Source organism: Myotis nattereri, assembly GCF_964212035.1.
Source record: "Myotis nattereri genome assembly, chromosome: 6".
NCBI classification, from domain to species: Eukaryota; Metazoa; Chordata; class Mammalia; order Chiroptera; family Vespertilionidae; genus Myotis; species Myotis nattereri.
In genome coordinates this window covers 96,124,515-96,143,875 of record NC_138081.1, presented here as the reverse complement: position 1 = coordinate 96,143,875, position 19,361 = coordinate 96,124,515, and the positions used below count along the sequence as shown (strand labels likewise).

The 19,361-nt window shown below is 52.1% G+C and overlaps 1 protein-coding gene across 1 annotated transcript in view; it reads right to left on the bottom strand.

Annotated features, from left to right (window-relative positions):
- FNDC1 (fibronectin type III domain containing 1) overlaps positions 1 to 19,361 on the bottom strand; it is a gene marked incomplete at its 5' end in the record, with an annotated part of 71,701 nt that overhangs the window by 26,883 nt on the left and 25,457 nt on the right. Inside the window, 7 exons of the mRNA XM_081094456.1 lie at positions 634 to 2,862; positions 4,209 to 4,397; positions 9,678 to 9,785; positions 10,505 to 10,692; positions 12,796 to 12,913; positions 14,628 to 14,726; positions 15,963 to 16,169. Of these exons, the coding sequence (XP_080950582.1) occupies positions 634 to 2,862; positions 4,209 to 4,397; positions 9,678 to 9,785; positions 10,505 to 10,692; positions 12,796 to 12,913; positions 14,628 to 14,726; positions 15,963 to 16,169 (3,138 nt within the window). The remainder of the gene's footprint in view (positions 1 to 633; positions 2,863 to 4,208; positions 4,398 to 9,677; positions 9,786 to 10,504; positions 10,693 to 12,795; positions 12,914 to 14,627; positions 14,727 to 15,962; positions 16,170 to 19,361) is intronic.

Genomic DNA, 19,361 nt, shown 5'->3' with positions numbered 1-19,361 from the left:
GTCTACCTCCCTCCTCAATGTAATCACACACCCGCCTGTTCCAACTCTCGGTGACAATTGTCTTGAACGTGTATTTCCCACCAGTTTTAAACAACATCACTGAGTGCAACGTCTAAGCAGTTCATGGCAAGACATGGAGTTTGTCCCGAGTGTTCAGTTGAGGGCTTTGTATGCAGAATCAACAAGAACACGGCCCAGGCACACAGGAGCACATTTCTTACTGACTCCTCCCATGTGCCGGGCACGGGAACAGCTCAAAGTAGCCCCAGTACAGGAACCTGCTTTGGGATCATGGCTTTTCACGGTGAAGAGCAGGGCGAGTGGTCAGGGGCGAGTGGGGTAGTGCAGCGGCCAGGGCTGGGGGACTCAGTGCTGGGTTAGGACTGCCGCTCAGCCCTCCTGGCTGTCTGACCTGGGCCAGCCGCACAGACCCCGCAGCCCTAGCCGCCTCAGCTGGAAACCAGGAGAAACCCTGAAAACCCCACCAGAAGGTCAAGGGGATGGAATCCCGTCACATCTGCAAAGCTGCGTACCGGTGCCTGAGCATCGCAGACGCTGGAAAACACGGACGCTCTCCAGGAATCGCTGCGCACAGCACTGAAAAGCACAGTGAGGATGAGACAAAACCAGTACCTTGTCTGAAAGAGGGCCTGGCGGGCGCGCGGGAGAAGGGGTTCCGGAACCGCGAGTGCATCATGCGCTGCCGCAGCGACAGCATGGGCGTGGTGGAGGCGTAGGCGGGAGGGGCGCGCGTCGTGTACCGGGGCCGCGCCGGGGTGCCCACCGGGGCGCTGGCCGTGCTGGGGCTGCGAGGGGGGTGTCTGGGCGGGAGGTGTGAGGCTCTGGGGGCGCTGCCTGCAGAAGGAGGCCGCTGCGGGGGAGTGGGGCGCTCCTCCCGGGGGGAGCCCCTTCGGGGGGCAGCAGGCGCGCTGGCAGAGTCCGTCTCCGCGCTGCTCCTGTCTGTGTATTTGCTGCCCCTGGGGACGGAGGAGGGGGGCCACTTAGAAACAGAGGCGGACAGCGGGTCCTCGTCCTTCCCTCCTTTCAGAAACCACGTGTCTTCCTCCCCCTCTTCCGCCTCCTCCTCGGCCGAAACGGACTGCGGAGACTTAGCGGTCAGGGCCTCCTTCTTGGACGCCCCGTCCTTCTTCCCCGCCTCCTGGGGCGCCGCGCGCCCGGGGACCCTGGCGCGGGCGTGGGCATGGGGGTGGCCGGGCCTCGCGGGGGCGCCCGCGGGCCTGCGGGGGTGACCGTCGCCCGCGCTCCCCGTGGGGGCCTCCGCCTGGCGGTGCTTGGGCAGGGCCGGGGCGGCATCCTTGGCCCGGGCCGCGTGTGCCCTGATGCCCAGGGTCTCTGCGTCTTTGCTGTCCGCGTGGCGCCCGCCAGAGTGGCGCTCGGAACCCTCGGGGAGGGACGACTGGCTGCCCCTGGACCCGTAAGCGTAAGGGTCCAGGTGGGGGCGCCCCGCCAGGGGGGATGCGGGCTTCCTCCTGGGGGCGCTGGGCCCGGGGTGGTGCGGGGACTGCGCCGCCCCCGAGTCCGCGCTCCGTGGCACGTCCTGCGCCTTCGAGGGCAGAGGTTTGTCCGGCAGGTGCGCGGCGGCCCGGGTCCCGGCGGACTCGGGGTTCCCTGCCAGGGGGTCCCTCGGCGCCAGGCTCGTCCCGCGCTGGGGGCCTCTTCTCGGGTGGTCCCCGCCCCGGGAGGCGGGCTGCCTGGAGGAGGAAGGCACGTGGCCCTGCACCGCCGTGGCCGGAAGTGGCTTCTCGTCTTCCGCTTCGCTCTCCGCGCCCCGCGCGTGCGCCCGGGGGGTCCCGGTGGGCGCCGGGGGGCCGGAGGCCTGGAGGCGGGGGCCTCGGCCGTGGCCAGAGCGGCTCGGGTACCTGCCGTGGGCGGCAAAGGGCTTGTTTCTGTGCGGACCGACATGGCCCGGGAGCGCATCGGCCGCGTCACTGTCGCCATCCACCCTCCGCGGCGCCTGCGGCCTGGGAGCGACACGCGAGGAGACCGGTGAGGACTTGGTGGGGCGCGAGGGCGCGTGGGACTTGGCGGCGGGGCCGTCGTGGCCGTCCTTCCCGCCCCGGGGGAGCGGGGGCCCGGGCTGGGGCTCGGTGGGCTGCAGCCGGGATGCGGCCCCGTGGGGTGCGGCCTCCGAGTAGGGCGCCCTCCGCGCGGGCAGGGCCGGCCTGGAGCCCTGGAGCGCGGGGCCGCGGGGGCGCGCGCTGGCGGCGGGGTGGCGGCCGGGCCCCAGGGCTGGCCGGGCGGGCGCGCTCTCGGGGTGCAGGCGCTCCGAGGAGGCGTCTTTGGGGTCCAGGGAGCCTGTGGCCGGCTCTCCCTCCTCCCAGTCCAGCGAGTCGTTGTCCGCAGAGCTGGACGGCAGGTGGGCCGGGCGGCGAGAGCTGCCCGCGGTGGGCGCGTGGGGGACCCACAGGGATGCCCCTCGCGGGTGGGAGGGCGGCGAGGAGCCGGGCTTGTCCACGCCTTCCTGTCGGGGCAGCACTGGCGCTCGGACTCTCCCCGGAGTCCGTCCAGCAAGGCCAGGGTGGACGGGTCTGCCCGGCGGCCTGCGCTGGCGCTGCTGGTCCTGGGTCTCGGAGGGCAAGGTCGGGGGGTCCCCTTGGGGGTCCAGTTCCTCCGCACCCGTGAGCTCTGCCGCCTGGGGTTTCCTGGGCACCCCGCCGTTGGCCGGTATTTTGTTCTTCAAGTCAGGAGGGTGCTTGGCATGTCTGCCTTGGGGAGCAACGGGCAGGTGGGCGTGCTTCGAGGGAGCTGCGGCCCTGGGAGGCGAGGGAGGCTGCGAGGTTTCTTGCTTCCAGTTCTCCATCGCGCCAGCTTTCTGCCGGGCATTGGGCTCACTGGTCCTGCCTGGAATAGATGGGAAAGAATTTGCCATCAGAGACGAAATTCAAAAGCTTTGCAACACAAAGTGAGTGTTAAAGGTGGCAGTGGAGGCGTTTCAGAGGAAATTGTAACGGACAAGTTCTCATTCTTCAGAACATTGGACACTTTTCTCAATTACAGCCATCGCGTTGAAAGTCCTCTTTTGCTTTAAGCCATAGATACAGCTCTAAACAATATGGGTGAGAATTTCTATGAATGCAGTTAGGTTAGTCACAGCTTAGTATTTGAAGGAATTCTCAAATGAGTACTTTGACATCATCCCTTGGTTTTGCAAAAGCAAGATCTTACATAGGACTTTTGTAATAAAACGAATTCTTGGTATGTTACAAATGCGCCATAGCCCTTCTTGACAATGTAGGCGAGAAATTTATAGGAACCGGGTCTGAAACGTTAAATGACCTCTACACGCAGAGGCATAGGGATGTGTTGCATGCCTGGGAAGTGACAGGCGAGGAACAGATTTGTAATTTTTGAGCATTACCAAGAGTGCCTGTCCCCCCTAACATGTCCTTACTTGCTTTCTCCTCTATTAAAATCTCTTTAGTAATAAATACATTTGTAATTCCAAAATAGAGCCAAAAATAAAGACTCCCGAGGTAGGCAACACATTAAGTGCGCCCTATGCTTTCCCCTTTCTTGAGAGCAGAACTGAAGGAGGAAAGGGGTGCTGTCAGGGCTGGGAATCTGTATAGCAAAGGGGAGCCCAGCCGGGAGCAAACATCTATTTCATTTCCTTCCAAGACAGACTGTGTGACTTTGGGGTGCCCTGGGGATCCTCACATTACATCATGGAGGAGAGAGCCACCAATATGGTGAGAATGGGGGAGGCAGACAGGAGTCACCATCCAGAATCAGTCCACTCCATTTCTGGGTTTCATTAACTTGCTTGGTTCTGATCCCGATCAGATAAACAAAGGTACTGAAGTTCTTCTGAGTCAAGCTGCACTCCCGAGTAATGCAATACAAACTACGCATTTCAAATGCTATTTGGAAATTGAAGAGAGCTGACAACAACGCCACATTACACTTGTAAAAATGCTCTTTCCCTGTCATCATAACCCCCGGTTACACAGTGATATAAGATTAATCACAAAGCTCATACTTTCATGTTTGTGTAATATCGTAATAGTGATTGATGTTATTAGCAATCAATAACATTTTAGTCTTTGGGATGACTACTTTCTAAAGGGACTATCAAACGTTCTATAAATCACAGTGCAAACTTAGCCTAAAAAACCCAAGCAAGAGCCATGATTCATAAGGAATGCAATGCATGAAGCAAAAAGAGAGGGAAGACACGCAATGCTTACTTGTTGGCATAGCGACGATGAAGGCTTTGGAGTGAGGCCCCGATCCTCTCCTGTTGGCCGCCCGGATTTTGAACAGATAGCGCTCCCCAGGCTGCAGACCATCCACGAGGGCAGAAGTGGTCTCTCCGGGGAAGGTGAGGGACTTTGCTCCGAAGGGCTTGAGCGCGGGGGCGTAGGAGAGAATGTACTCTGCAACGATTGGCAGACGGTTGGAAGGACAGTGAAAACAGTGCTGTGTCCCAAATACGGACCGGAGGGGCGGGATGGACTGGAGCGCGCATCACTAGGAGAATGGACTACAGGGGCAGGATGGACTGGAGCGCGCATCACTAGGTGAATGGACTACAGGGGCAGGATGGACTGGAGCGCGTGTCACTAGGTGAATGGACAGTAGGGGCAGGATGGACTGGAGCGCGCGTCACTAGGTGAATGGACAGTAGGGGCAGGATGGACTGGAGCGCGCGTCACTAGGTGAATGGACTACAGGGGCAGGATGGACTGGAGTGCGCGTCACTAGGGGAATGGACTGTAGGGGCAGGATGGACTGGAGCGCGCATCACTAGGTGAATGGACTACAGGGGCAGGATGGACTGGAGCGCGCGTCACTAGGTGAATGGACAGTAGGGGCAGGATGGACTGGAGCGCGCGTCACTAGGTGAATGGACAGTAGGGCAGGATGGACTGGAGCGCGCGTCACTAGGTGAATGGACTACAGGGGCAGGATGGACTGGAGCGCGCGTCACCAGGTGAATGGACAGTAGGGCAGGATGGACTGGAGCGCGTGTCACTAGGTGAATGGACAGTAGGGGCAGGATGGACTGGAGCGCGCGTCACTAGGTGAATGGACAGTAGGGGCAGGATGGACTGGAGCGCGCGTCACTAGGGGAATGGACAGTAGGGGCAGGATGGACTGGAGCGCGCGTCACTAGGTGAATGGACAGTAGGGGCAGGATGGACTGGAGTGCGCATCACTAGGTGAATGGACTGGAGGGGCAGGATGGACTGGAGCGCGCGTCACTAGGTGAATGGACAGTAGGGCAGGATGGACTGGAGCGCGCGTCACTAGGTGAATGGACTACAGGGGCAGGATGGACTGGAGCGCGCGTCACCAGGTGAATGGACAGTAGGGCAGGATGGACTGGAGCGCGTGTCACTAGGTGAATGGACAGTAGGGGCAGGATGGACTGGAGCGCGCGTCACTAGGTGAATGGACAGTAGGGGCAGGATGGACTGGAGCGCGCGTCACTAGGGGAATGGACAGTAGGGGCAGGATGGACTGGAGCGCGCGTCACTAGGTGAATGGACAGTAGGGCAGGATGGACTGGAGCGCGCGTCACTAGGTGAATGGACAGTAGGGGCAGGATGGACTGGAGCGCGCGTCACTAGGTGAATGGACAGTAGGGCAGGATGGACTGGAGCGCGCGTCACTAGGTGAATGGACAGTAGGGGCAGGATGGACTGGAGCGCGCGTCACTAGGTGAATGGACAGTAGGGCAGGATGGACTGGAGCGCGCGTCACTAGGTGAATGGACAGTAGGGGCAGGATGGACTGGAGCGCACGTCACTAGGTGAATGGACAGTAGGGCAGGATGGACTGGAGCGCGCGTCACTAGGTGAATGGACAGTAGGGCAGGATGGACTGGAGCGCGCGTCACTAGGTGAATGGACCGGAGGGGCGGGATGGACTGGAGCGCGCGTCACTAGGGGAATGGACCGGAGGGGCAGGATGGACTGGAGCGCGCGTCACTAGGGGAATGGACTGTAGGGGCAGGATGGACTGGAGCGCGCGTCACTAGGGGAATGGACTGGAGGGGCAGGATGGACTGGAGCGCGCGTCACTAGGGGAATGGACTGGAGGGGCAGGATGGACTGGAGCGCGCGTCACTAGGGGAATGGACTGGAGGGGCAGGATGGACTGGAGCGCGCGTCACTAGGGGAATGGACTGGAGGGGCAGGATGGACTGGAGCGCGCGTCACTAGGTGAATGGACTGTAGGTCAGGATGGACTGGAGCGTGCATCCCTAGGGGAATGGACTGTAGGGCAGGATGGACTGGAGCGCGCGTCACTAGGTGAATGGACAGTAGGGGCAGGATGGACTAGAGCGCGCGTCACTAGGTGAATGGACAGTAGGGGCAGGATGGACTGGAGCGCGCGTCACTAGGTGAATGGGCTGTAGGGCAGGATGGACTGGAGCGCGCATCACTAGGAGAATGGACAGTAGGGGTGGGATGGACTGGAGCGCGCGTCACTAGGTGAATGGGCTGTAGGGGTGGGATGGACTGGAGCGCGCGTCACTAGGTGAATGGGCTGTAGGGGTGGGATGGACTGGAGCGCGCGTCACTAGGGGAATGGACAGTAGGGGCAGGATGGACTGGAGTGCGCATCACTAGGTGAATGGACTACAGGGGCAGGATGGACTGGAGCGCGCGTCACTAGGTGAATGGACAGTAGGGCAGGATGGACTGGAGCGCGTGTCACTAGGTGAATGGACTACAGGGGCAGGATGGACTGGAGCACGCGTCACTAGGTGAATGGACTACAGGGGCAGGATGGACTGGAGCGCACGTCACTAGGGGAATGGACTGTAGGGCAGGATGGACTGGAGCGCGCGTCACTAGGGGAATGGACTGTAGGGCAGGATGGACTGGAGCGCGCGTCACTAGGTGAATGGACAGTAGGGCAGGATGGACTGGAGCGCGCGTCACTAGGAGAATGGACTGTAGGTCAGGATGGGCTGGAGCGGGCATCACTAGGGGAATGGACTGTAGGGCAGGATGGACTGGAGCGCGCGTCACTAGGTGAATGGGCTGTAGGGGTGGGATGGACTGGAGCGCGCGTCACTAGGTGAATGGACCGACAAACACGCCAGGACAAGTCGGAGCATAAAGGCGCGGGCAAGGGGTACTGTTCGCCCGGCTGCGGGACAGACTACCAATTAATGAGCTGGCGTTGCCCATTCTCAGGACATTCAGCGTAGGGAACCCAAGAGGCCAGTCTTCATACAGTTTACAAAAGACATTTATGCCGTGTTTGGGTTTTCTATGCATCGTAGTTCTATGCTAATTTATTATGACAGAATTATCTCCTGAGTGGAAGAAGCTGTGGGAAAAGAAATGACAGCTTCTAGGAACTGATTCTGAATGGCTACTGACATCTCCAAGGGTTCCAATGAATTCATCTGGGCAATTCTGGTTTAGTTTAAGCCAATTAAATTTCATATTTGGAATATAATTTTACCTTTGTATGGATTATAAAAACTGAATATATGCAGATAAGAATATTTCACAGTATTTAAAACTGTAAGGAAAAGGTGCTAAGTAACAGATTTATGCATTATCTAATGTTTCTATCTTCAATTGGCTACATCTATAAGCATTTAATGCCCTTTATTGGACATCGTCGCAAATTCAGTCCAAGGATCTCATATATCTCTATGCTTATATGGAAATACTGTCCCATAAGGAAACCATGTTTTAAAGCACAATTTTCACCCTCAACTAAAAACTGCCATGCCTATTTCCTCCCAGTGAACTCAAGATTCACAAAACTTATCAAATTAATATGACTGGGAGCTAAGAAAAAACTGAATTACAGAAAAACCAAGCAATTGTCAAACTTCCCATGGAGGCAGGTAAGAGCTTTTCTTTTACCGAGGACCTAATCTTTAAAAAGTATCTTTTAAAGCATTTGTAGGACAAAAAGAAGTGTTCTTGTTGAAAATGAGTAAACTGGTCATTTGTGGTGGTTAAAAGTCAAAATTAAAAGAATGCCTGTCTATGAAATTTGGTAATTCAGATATTTTTGTTTGTTTGTTTTTATTGATTTTATTTTTTATTATTTTTTAAATTTTGTTTTATTGCTTAAAGTATTACTAAGAGTATTACATATGTCTCCTTTTTAATTCAGATATTTTTATGGATTCACTTCCTTTGGAAAAAAAGTTAACCATGTCAAATTATATTCTATTGTGTTTTATATTTCTCATACATAAAAAATGTCCTGGTATAATTTTGAATTTTCAATCCCACTACCACACCTTTATGAAAATCTGTGAGTTCTTTTGGACATAACTCAGTAGCTATTATTATTTCTGGTAATATTGAATTGACTACCAGGGAGCTTCTTTCACCAGAGAGAGGAGTATAAACCAAGACGTGGAAGAGGGAAAGAAAATAAAAGTAGCATGGTAATAATGTCACGAAAGGAGCAATGATTGATGTTTTTATAACTAAAAAGAGCAGTCTGCCAAAAACTGTCCTTATTCACTTCCCAGCATTACAACAATACTTAGTCCAGAAGGAGCCAATGTTCAAACTTTTATAAAAAGAATTATTTAAAAGGGCCAACTAAATATTTCTTCTCTTCATTTGTTTCTAATTTATTCCACTAGAGAAAAAATGAGTAAGAATAGTACAATATTTTCTTCTTAAAAAAACTAGAAAGTGGGAAAACCTTAAGTTTAGAAAAGACTATCTCATGTCTACCTTCCTTCTATTGTCCCATGAAAAGGTCCTTACAGATCTACAAAGATAATGTACAGTTGTAGACAAAAGAGAACAAGTTATTTCAAATGTTAAGAGATTCTCAAGGAAGATTGGTGGTAATTTGCTGGATTTCTTTAAGCTTACACAAACTTTTCATAGTTTCTGGACACGATGATTCATAGTTTCTGAAGACTTAAATTTGTCTTCCAAGATTGTGTAACAATAAAAAGTGCCCTTAGGGTACATTTGTATAAGTGATGTCAAGGGAGAAGTTCAGTACGCCCCTTCACAATATCTCCTACAGACTTTTGGAAGGTTCTTGGATGTTTTTACATTGAAAAGGAAAGATTTGTGCTTCTATTTAGTATTCTCTACAGACACTTTTGAATTTAACTATTTGTTAATATTTTACCCTATTTTTAAATCTACAGTATTATTATTTTAAGGACATATTTTCCTCAACTCCCCCAAAGTAATTAATTTTAAAAGCTGACAAATAGGGGAAAAAATTTCCATTTGATTTTAATACTTGAGTTCTCAATCCCATTAAAAAGATATTTGGTCCCATTCAAGACACTCATGGTCCCATGGGGTTCCTGCTCACTCCCGCTTTCCGGGATTTTACTGGCACAATGAAAAGACCCGAAACATGAAAAACCAGGGTCATTTGTGTGGGTAAAGGTTAGGATGTCACTCCCATCCAATCAAACACAGAAAACCCCCTCCTGATAGCAGTACCCAGACCCTTGCGCATACAGAAGGTGGAAGTCACCTTCGTGACTCCCTGGATCTCACCGACAATGAAGAACCCCTGGTGAAATCTCCTCGTCCGTTGGGTTAGCACCGCATAGACGTGTGTTGCGTCCCTATTCCTAGCGCAGCCACCAGGCCTGTGATCGGAACCGGGGCTGCTCAGAGTCAACACAGTGTCTGGGGGATTTCACTCCCATGTGCACCTCGTGCCCTCAGTCGCCAGGTTCCTACCTTTCACTCTGCCCTCAGTCTCAGGCAGCGCGTCCCAAGCTACCGTGACGGCTGTGGTTTTGCCATTGACTGGCCAGACTTTTAAGTTCTCCGGAGCCGTCGTAGGAGCTGCAAAAGGAAGGCCAAGGGTCCAGGGTTTGAAAACGCACTAGTGCATCTTCTAAAGTAAACGGCACGGGGCCCTCGCGTGCAGTTTATTGCAGAGCCACCTGGTAACTTTTATCGTAATGAGAGGAGATTCTGCATTCGCTCTCGTGTGACCCGGTGATTTCTATCCGTTCCACCAACCGAGAGTGAGCGCAGACAGAGCAGGCGAACTGCTTTCCGGAATTCGGAATTTCTCTCCTTGCTCAATATTAAAATATTCCAAGAAGATTAAAATCAAGGCTTTTATAAAATAAAGACACAGTTTAAAAAGACATAATTATAACTTTGGATCCAGAACAAAATGATCCCTAGTTCCTCTGGCCCCAGACTCAAATACAACCTCAGCCTCAGGAAAGACATCTCCCTACACGGCAGGGCCACAGACGGCTCCCGCGTCCACGCGGACAGCGGTGGGTCAGTGCTCCAGGCTGGGATGTGAGGTGCTGCGTGTCAGGATAACAAGCTCATGGGAACAGCCCGCGGAGGATGGGACAGGGACCCCAGGAAATAGCTCCTGAGCTTCTCGGTGTTCAGATGTAGACACACCACCGAGATTTACGGTTGACTTCGCTTTTTGCATTGCCTGTGCTGGCCTTCACCACTGCTGGCTGAAAGCGTCTTTGAGTCTTACTTTAGGGGAATTCCCAAACTGACAGTCCAAAAGCCATTTCGATACAGACCGGATTCCGGAGTCCTCTGGAAGACGGAGGTACTCCACTTGCCGTCTCTGTCCCCCTGTGAAATGCGGACCGCGAATTCATACATGGTGTCGGGGAGCAGGCCCTCGATCAGCACGCGCCGGTTGGAGCCCTGCCTGTAATCCCAGCGGGCCAGTTCCCCCTTTTCTCGGTAGCGCACCGTGTACTGCCTGTAAGGAGACACAGGCAGCATGTACGGGCCGGTTCTCTGCCGCAGAACACGGACTCCTGCCCCAGAAACAATGACTTTGGGAGGGAAACAGGGAAATCAGAGCACAAAGACCTACACTTCGGACTACGTTTGGGGCTCAAATGTGAGAAGATTCTAAAGCAGACAGGGAAGATGACTTTTCAAGACTGGAAACTCGTACTGCTCGAAAGCTGAAGCAGAGATTCAGAAGGCGGGGGAGAAGGAGGTGGCTTTGATGAGGCACGTGCCTTATCAGGGGTGTGCGCGCGTGTTTGTGCCTGTGTGCAGTGTGGAGAGGGCCAGGGAATAACCAGAACTGGCCCACGGTAGCTTGGCTTTCCAGAAAAGAAAGACAAAAAGACTCGCTTCCTGCCAAATCAGGCATGTTTCCCTGAGGTGCAGGGGGAGGCAGCATGGGGTCTTGAGTAAACTTATTACCATGAGAAGGAGCAACAGTGTGTGACAGGCAGAGCAGGATGGAGGAGGAGCTGATAAAAAGACCTCAAGTGTGAGGCTGTCAGGGAGAGAAACAGGTGTGAGCGAGCATTCCCCAGTCCCAGACAGAAGACATGCTCTGCCCTCTCTATTCTCATCATGATGCCGGACATCAGAGCCCCCGGGAGCCAGGAGCCGTTCATGTTGAGGAGGCCAAGGGCAGGGGGAGCGTCACTATGAACCGTGAGAGTCCCATGAACCTCGGAGGCCTTTCCAGGAAGCAGGTGTCTTATTTCACTGTCAGTCAGAGGCAGAAACTCAGCTAAATCAAAAGACAGTGGATATGGTGCATGTATTTCTCAGCATTATGCCTCACTCGTTTTTTACAGTACATTCACTTTTCCTGGTTGCAGACAGGTTCAAAGATTAATACATAACGACAAGCCACCAACTCTGTGGCCGTCTCTTGGCTGTATAAACTATTAAGTCGCTTGACACAGCAGCTTTTGGTGACTCTGTTAATCTACCACTAACTGGAACTGGTGTTCCCCAGTGGCCCTCTTAACACAAACGTTCATTTAACTCTGTGGTTGTTTTTCTTCTATTGCTGTTGCAAACTGATATCAAAATCAGAATAGCGCCACGTTGTGACTGGAGAAAAAATACATTCACCTGCTATGCACAGTGCTACACATGAGGCAGGGTGGTGCTTGGGGACGTCTAAAGAGGAACTGCTGGGCGCGAGGGTTAGACGATGCCCACCACTCTCATGAGAGCCTTCCTGCTGCCACTCTTCACGGGTAACAGGAGGGCCAGGCTCCTCCTCAGATGGGCCCGTAGCTTCTGCACATGAATAGACCATTAATGCCTGGCCGGTGTGGCTCAGTGGTTGAGTATCGACCTATGAACCAGGTCACGGTTCAATTCCCAGCCAGGGCACATGCCCTGGTTGCGGACTCAGTCCCCAGTAGGTGTGTAGGAGACAGCCAATCAATGATTTTCTCTCATCAATGATGTTTGTATTTCTCTCTCCTTCTCCCTTCCTCTCTGAAATCAATAAAAACATACATTTTATAAAACAGAGAATTAGTAAGGCACGGCAAAGCAAATGGAGGCAAAGAGAGAAATAGGATCTAGGACAGTGATGGCGAACCTTTTGAGCTCGGCATGTCAGCATTTTGAAAAACCTTAACTCTGCTGCCGTGTCACATAGAAATGTTTTGATATTTGCAACCATAGTAAAACAAAGACTTGTATTTTTGATATTTATTTCATATATTTAAATGCCATTTAACAGAAAAATCAGTCAAAAAAATGAGTTCGCGTGCCACCTCTGACACGTGTGTCATAGGTTCGCCACCACTGGTCTAGGACATTTGCAGACTCAGGATAAGGCGGAGAAGGTGAGATGTGAGGTCCCGCCCAGTGCATCACACACGAGGCCCAGGTAGCATGTGGCCTGTGGGGAATGTGTGGCCACGCTCAGGATTAGCTACATGGCCACAGGACAGTCTATTGTCCGGTCACAAAAAACACCAGCGTGCCAATATGTCAGAAAATAAAATCCCTCAAGTAAATACATGTCTGTGTGGGGCCACAAAACCCACATCTCTCATGCATAAGAGAAAGACAAAAGTCAGGAAAGTACCTGGACGCAACAACTTTCTTCTGCTTCTCCACGACAGGGTCCACCCAGGCTACAAGCACAGACTGGGATGACATCACCCGGACACTGATGTCCTCAGGGACGTCCAGCTCCTCCTCCTCTGAAATGACAGTGGGCGCGTGGGAAGGCTGTCCCGACAGTAGGCTCCATCCTGGTTCCTCGAGCCCCCCGAGTTTATGTTCACCCGGGAGAATAAATCGCTTATGCGTGATGTAGATGAAATGAAGTGAATAGGAAGTTAAGCAGTGACTTGATTGGTCACTGCAGAGAAACCTGGCTCTCCACGGCACTGCTTCTCAAGTGCAGTCTAAGATACGGGCAGTTCACTTGCAAACTGCCCAGCCCAGTGGACAGAAAGCACAAGAGGGAGGCTGCGAATGGCCAGAGACACTCCCAGTAACTCAGGGTTTCCTCAACATACACTAAGTTTCCGGGAAATAGTACAGCTCTTTCAGGAAGCAAAGCTTTAAGGGCAGAAAAGCTCGGGGAGGCATTGCCTCGGCGATCGTGGCATGAAGCGAAAATCCGGGTGCAAACAACAGCGTGAATCTCACACGCTGTGAGGCTCCGGGTCCGCACATTTCAGAGCATGGGGCGCCCAGGCAAACGAACAGGTAGATTCCGGTGCAAAAGGGCTTTCAGCCTGAGATTCCGATAGAACACATCACAGACACAGGCTCACAGTTCTGTTCAATCACTAGCCAAGTGAAACTCAAAAGATGTCTTCAGTTTTGCTTTTGAGTCTCTTAGGCGTTTGGGGGTTTTTTTGTTCTGTTTTTTGTGGCTTTAACTACAAGTAGGAAAAGGTGGAAATATTTAGCCTGTTAGGAAACTGATATAGTGACTTCTTGGAGAGCAGCAACTAATGACTAATAAAGGTGAAACATCCTGTATGTGGGCCTTCTGTATACAATGTAAAAATTATAATAATATAGCATTATGTTATATAATAACATATTGTGTAATATAAAATTATAATTAACAAATAAATTGTAAGTTCATGAAAATAATTATGCTATAGGTTACCTCTTTAAGTAAGACCCAGGAACCAGAAAAGGTATATGTAATTTGTTAACACAAGAGTACTATAAAAAAAAATCTGTGGACAAATGTGGAAAAAATATCTTAGATCAGGCTAGCACAGTGATGGCGAACCTTTTGAGCTGGGCGTGTCAGCATTTTGAAAAACCCTAACTTAACTCTGGTGCCGTGTCACCTATAGAAATTTTTTGATCTTTGCAACCATAGTAAAACAAAGACTTACATTTTTGATATTTATTTTATAAACTTACATGCCATTTAACAAAGAAAAATCAACCAAAAAAATGAGTTCGCGTGTCACCTCTGACACCCGTGTCATAGGTTCGCCCTCACTGGGCTAGCAGCACACCATTGCTACACCTTCTGTCACTGCGTTGTTACTCAGGTTTAGTGGAAATAACGTTTCACTGCATTCTTGCACGCTACCCCATTCACTCCTCTCTCTCTGTTCACAGTCTATCACCAGGGGATATTTCCATGTGGGTCACACTGTGCCCTTAAATGGAATAAATGTTTGGCTGCTCTTATTATGGCAAATCTAAGGCACAGTAAAGACATTCAGTATACACAGAGAAATATATTTCATCACAAGAGTACCTTACCCTCTGAGTAGAAAAGAAACACACTTGAATCTAAAATGTGGCCAAGCCACCCTGCTGTTTCCTTTCCCCTCAAGAAAACCCATGGAATTGGTCGCCCGGCCAGCATCGTTTGGAAACAACCCTGCACTCACACTGGACCGTGGCTGACTGGATGCGTCCTTAGAAACATACCTGAAATCTTCCGTTTCGTGAGGGCGGCCCTGTAGACCGGCTGACTCTGGCCCCGCGAGTTCAGGGACTGCAGGGAGACCACGTACACCGACTCGGAGGCTGTGGATGAGGCACAGGCAGTGAGGGTCTGCGGCTGGTTTCCCAGACACATCTCTCTGTCCTCGGCCCCTCCCCCTCCTCTTCCGGACAATTAAATATGAGCCCGAGCATGGTAGGAACTACACTCAAGAAGAACACTATTATGGTAGGATACGTGGAGGTGATTTTCACCTGTAATTCCTGGAAAATGGGTTTCTATCTCATCAGCATCAAAGAAAGATGAATAAGGTTTTGAAAAGGATGGGATTGCATAATGCCCACTTAAGTCCCCCAATTTCCTTTTCTTTCTAAATAGAGACAAGAGTGACTCTGTCTTCAGCTGTCATCAAACAGAAGGGAGAGGAGACAAGAGCAGCCACAGTGCCAGGTCAATGCCCTGGTGGAGGACTCACTTCAGATCCCTTAATTTCTTGGTGCCAGTGACAGTGGAACCCACCAAGTCATCAAAGGAAGAACGCTGCATTTATCTCCTGATAAATGGCTAAGCCTGGAGGGCGGTGGCCCAGCATGGATCAGGAACCACCAGAGTCCGACCAGAGTGGCTCGGTTGGCTGAGTATCGCACTGTGCACCCAGAGGCTCAGTACATGCCTGGGTTGCAGGGTCAGTCGCCAGTCGGGGCGAGTACAGAAGGCAGTCGATTGACGTGTCTCTCACATTGATGTCCAGGCCTGTCAACCACCAAGGCCAGCAAAGGCCAGGCCTTGACCCAGCCTGGAATGATGCACAGAACCTCTCCTGGTCACAGCAACTGTCCCCTTAGCGTCCACGGCCAGTGCTTCCTCCCCCCAGTGAGAGTTTGCGAGGAGGGAGGACAGCAGGCCAGTCTGCAGGCTTCATCAGCGGCCCCACATTTCATCTCATGGGACCCAGGTCCAGGGTCCTAGGATCTAAGGCAGAGCTTAAGGAGCAAATGGGTGAAAGCAGAGCCAAAAGGCAGAAAGCATGAGCGCCCATCCCGTGTCCAGGAAAATGGCCCAACTCCAGGGCTTGTGCTGCAGGGTCAGGAAGCAGCTGCCAGGTGAGCACGCAAAGGCGGCGTGTCCTGCGCTGACTGCAGGTTAAAGGGATGGAGGCACAGGTGGAAGGCAGGACAGAGAACATGATGCTGAATAACTATAATACCTGGAAAATAAACATTACAACTGCACTATGATGTCGGTCATGAATGAGCTGCTAAGTACGAAATGATGGGAAAGAGCATCAAATACTGAGCACCAGTTACCATTCAACTCACCCAGCTTTTTGATCTCATGCGTTCGCTCATCTCGTGCCAGTGGAACGTAATTCATCTTCCGGCCACTTTCCCCGTAGCCCAAAAGGAAACCCCGGGATCTGCGTGGACTCTTGGCTCCAGACAGGCGTGGCGCCTTCCACGCAACGGACAGCCGGTTGTCTGAGGATCGGACTCGGACACGCAAGGGCTTGTTTGGCACTTCCTTTTCTTAAAGAAGACATGACACAGAAACTATTAAACAGTATACCCTCGGAGTCCACCAGCGGGTACGTGAAGTCTGTCCACAGACTAAGCCACAGCAGTTAAGCAGCTGGATAGCTGGATTTAAAACATCCATTTTGGTAACCAATTCCAGAAAGAACATTGTCCCCCCAAGGGCACCGACCCTGGGTGCACATGCTCCTTCCATATTTCGGGCCGAGAGGCCTGAGGACTTCAAATGAAAACATACCATACGTGAGACTGCCGTCCAGAAGTGTTGTGTGTTCTACAAATGCTCTTTTTCATCTACTTCCTTTTGCCCCTTTAAGTCCAAAACTATATATTCTCTGGTGAGAGCTAGAGGTCAGCATAACAATACAGTGAGCACACAGTAGGTGCTGCTATGACTGCCCTGCAGGAAGCCTCGTTGTAAAGCTGGGAAGGGCTTTCCTGGCCTTTGCGGTGAATCACTCCGGCCCACATAGTAACTGGCTTCTGGTTCTGATCTTAATTCTTCTGACATGTCTAATCTGCCCTCCAGACAAACCTGGGGCCTGCCCCGCCGTTGCTGCCATCTCAGTCTCCGCTGTTCCTTCTTCTAAATTTTGAGAAATCCTCTTGCTAAAATGATCAAGCTCAAGAAACACTCATTGTTAGCCTTCTCAAAGCAACACACTCTGGGGGCCAGTACTTAGTGTTTAAAGCTTTGCTTTTACATTGATGAAGAACTGATAAGTTTGGGAATAAGGACCACAGACCACGTGACGACTACATTGTCCGTGGCTGACAGTGGACCACCTCCTAATCGTATTTGGGGATCCCATTAGGCCACTGAGAGAATCTCTAGTTATGTAAGCCAGGGACTTCCCCGGCATTCTTCCTCCACCATAAATATTAACCCCATCATCAGTGCTGCCTAATTCTATTAGACTGGAAAATTCCCAGGAGGCTACGATGTAAGAACACAACCTAATGCCACGGGTCAGTATGAATTCCAGTGACGCAATAAGTACATCAGTAGCCATGGGAGATGGCTCTTCTGAAAGCGGTACACCCTGTTCCAGTGTTCCGCATCCGCCAAAGGGAACACCCCTTTGGACATTAGCTGGGGTTACCTGGCCAGTCCCTGGGCTTCCCGTTCCTGAAGCTCCTCAGAGCGTGCCATGGAGTGGTCCTGCAAACATTTCCCCACTCTACCAAGTAGGACTTAGGAAGGTTTTTGGTTCTGAGTCTAATCGTGTAGCCAATGGGCCACCTGGGAGGGTGGCCACTTTCACTGGGGTCTGTGAACTGATCTCAGCTTTGTGCTCAGGTTCCGAGGTGACCCTCATTTCCAAGGTGTGACTTCTATAAAAACCAAGGACCACCAAGCGATTCTGGGAATGACACATGTGCTCATTCACATAGTTCAAGAGAAAAAGTCCCTTCCGCATCCTGGGCTATTCGTACCATCAGACCTGTTTCATGGATCTGTTACAGCACCTGGTAACCCTCTGTCAAGCAGATGTGCACACTAAGAAAAACTATGCAGATGGTTCGAATTCACTGGTGCTGAGATTTTTTAAGTGTTTGTCTAAGCCAAATGGAATAGCCTCGCAGAGGCTCCTGAAATTTTCTAATAAATCCCAGTGAGTCTTTTATCTTGAAAACAAAAGTCAGAACTGCCGGGAGCAATCCCGTTCTCCCGAGTGGACTGCCGAGTGGATGTGACGTGACAGGACACGGGACCTCCACCGCGCTCGCCACATCACCAGGTGGACCTCACTCAGAACCGGGTGATCCCGTTAATTACAGCCGTCCACTCGGACGGTCAGCAGAGGAAACAAGGGCCGTTGAGATTAGACTTCAGAGAGCCAGACACCCACGTCTCCTAGGCTGTGTCATCAGCTACACAAACTGGCAAGTACTCTCAAACTGTACAGAATCAAAACCTGTTGATTGAAAAAAAATCCCAATTTCAACACGATGCTTTGTCCATTTAGGTTTACAATTCGGTGCCCGTTAAACTTGGCAGCTTCTGGTTTGGGCTTCCACAGGCTCTCAAGTCGGGTCCCAGTCTGTGGCCCCCTGCCTGCGGGACTGTGAGGCTCCCACTGACCCTCATTACCTCCCTTGGAGAGTGGTGTGTGGCGTTTTGTGTTTGTAATTTAAGTCGCATAAAGCATATGTGAAGCACACATTCATTGCTAATTGTGGTTGCGATTGTGATAGAGAACGAAACCCCTCATCAGATTCACTGGATGTGTGGGCAGCCCCCCGAGAATGGAACCCGGGGTCCCATTACAGATTCTACCACAATGCCTTGCACACAAGGGACACCAAATACATGTATTTCAAAGAACCAAGCATGAGAGAAAGAGATACTTAGTGTCACAGGTTCTTACAGTAAAACCTCAAATAGGAGCTTGTCTGAACCCAGACAGCTTCTGTGCACCGTACACCGAGAGCACTGTGCACTGTCTTCATCAACACCCGGCAGTGATCGGTCGCTCTAGCGAGTGCCTTCCTACTCTTTGTTGGCGTGAAGATGAGTACTCGGCCACCTCCTGGGCCCGGTCTCGGCTGACAGGGCCTTCTCGTTCTCCAGCAGAGTGTGAGGTGTCATGCGGTCCACAGCTTTGAAGAGTAAGCAGTTTGACCCTCTCACGCCCTTGACAACCCACTGCACTGACCTCCAAGCTGTGCAAAGAGGGCCTGGATCCTCACCCCCTGAAAAGGTAGGCCCACGTGCTCACTGGCCTTCTGCTCGCCATCCTCAGCCCCAGGCAGTGTCCCCACCATCCCCAACATCAAGGCTCAGGGCCACCAGGACACTGGCTGTAGGGCAGGGGGCGCCACCCCGAGGCTGAGCGGCGGTCCTCACACTGCAGCGTGCATCGCGATCGCCTGGACGGCTTGAAGCCAAGCCCTGGGCTCCCACCTGTCAGGCCGGCGCCATTCCAGAGTTTAGTGCGCTCGGCATGAATCACAGAGGAGGAAGAGGGGAGCGGGAGGGGGTCTGAGTTGGAGAGGGTGAAGGTGATCGATCACAGCCAGAACACAGGACATGTGCTTTGCTGTCCCCACTCAGAGTCTGAATTCCCTGCCCCGGACATGAGCCCAGGCCCAGAGCTGACTGACAGCTGCCAAGGTGGGTTAGCAAATGCCTCCCACCTCTGTCTGCCAAGGGCTCCTTCCCGGGCGAGTTCTTGAGACCTT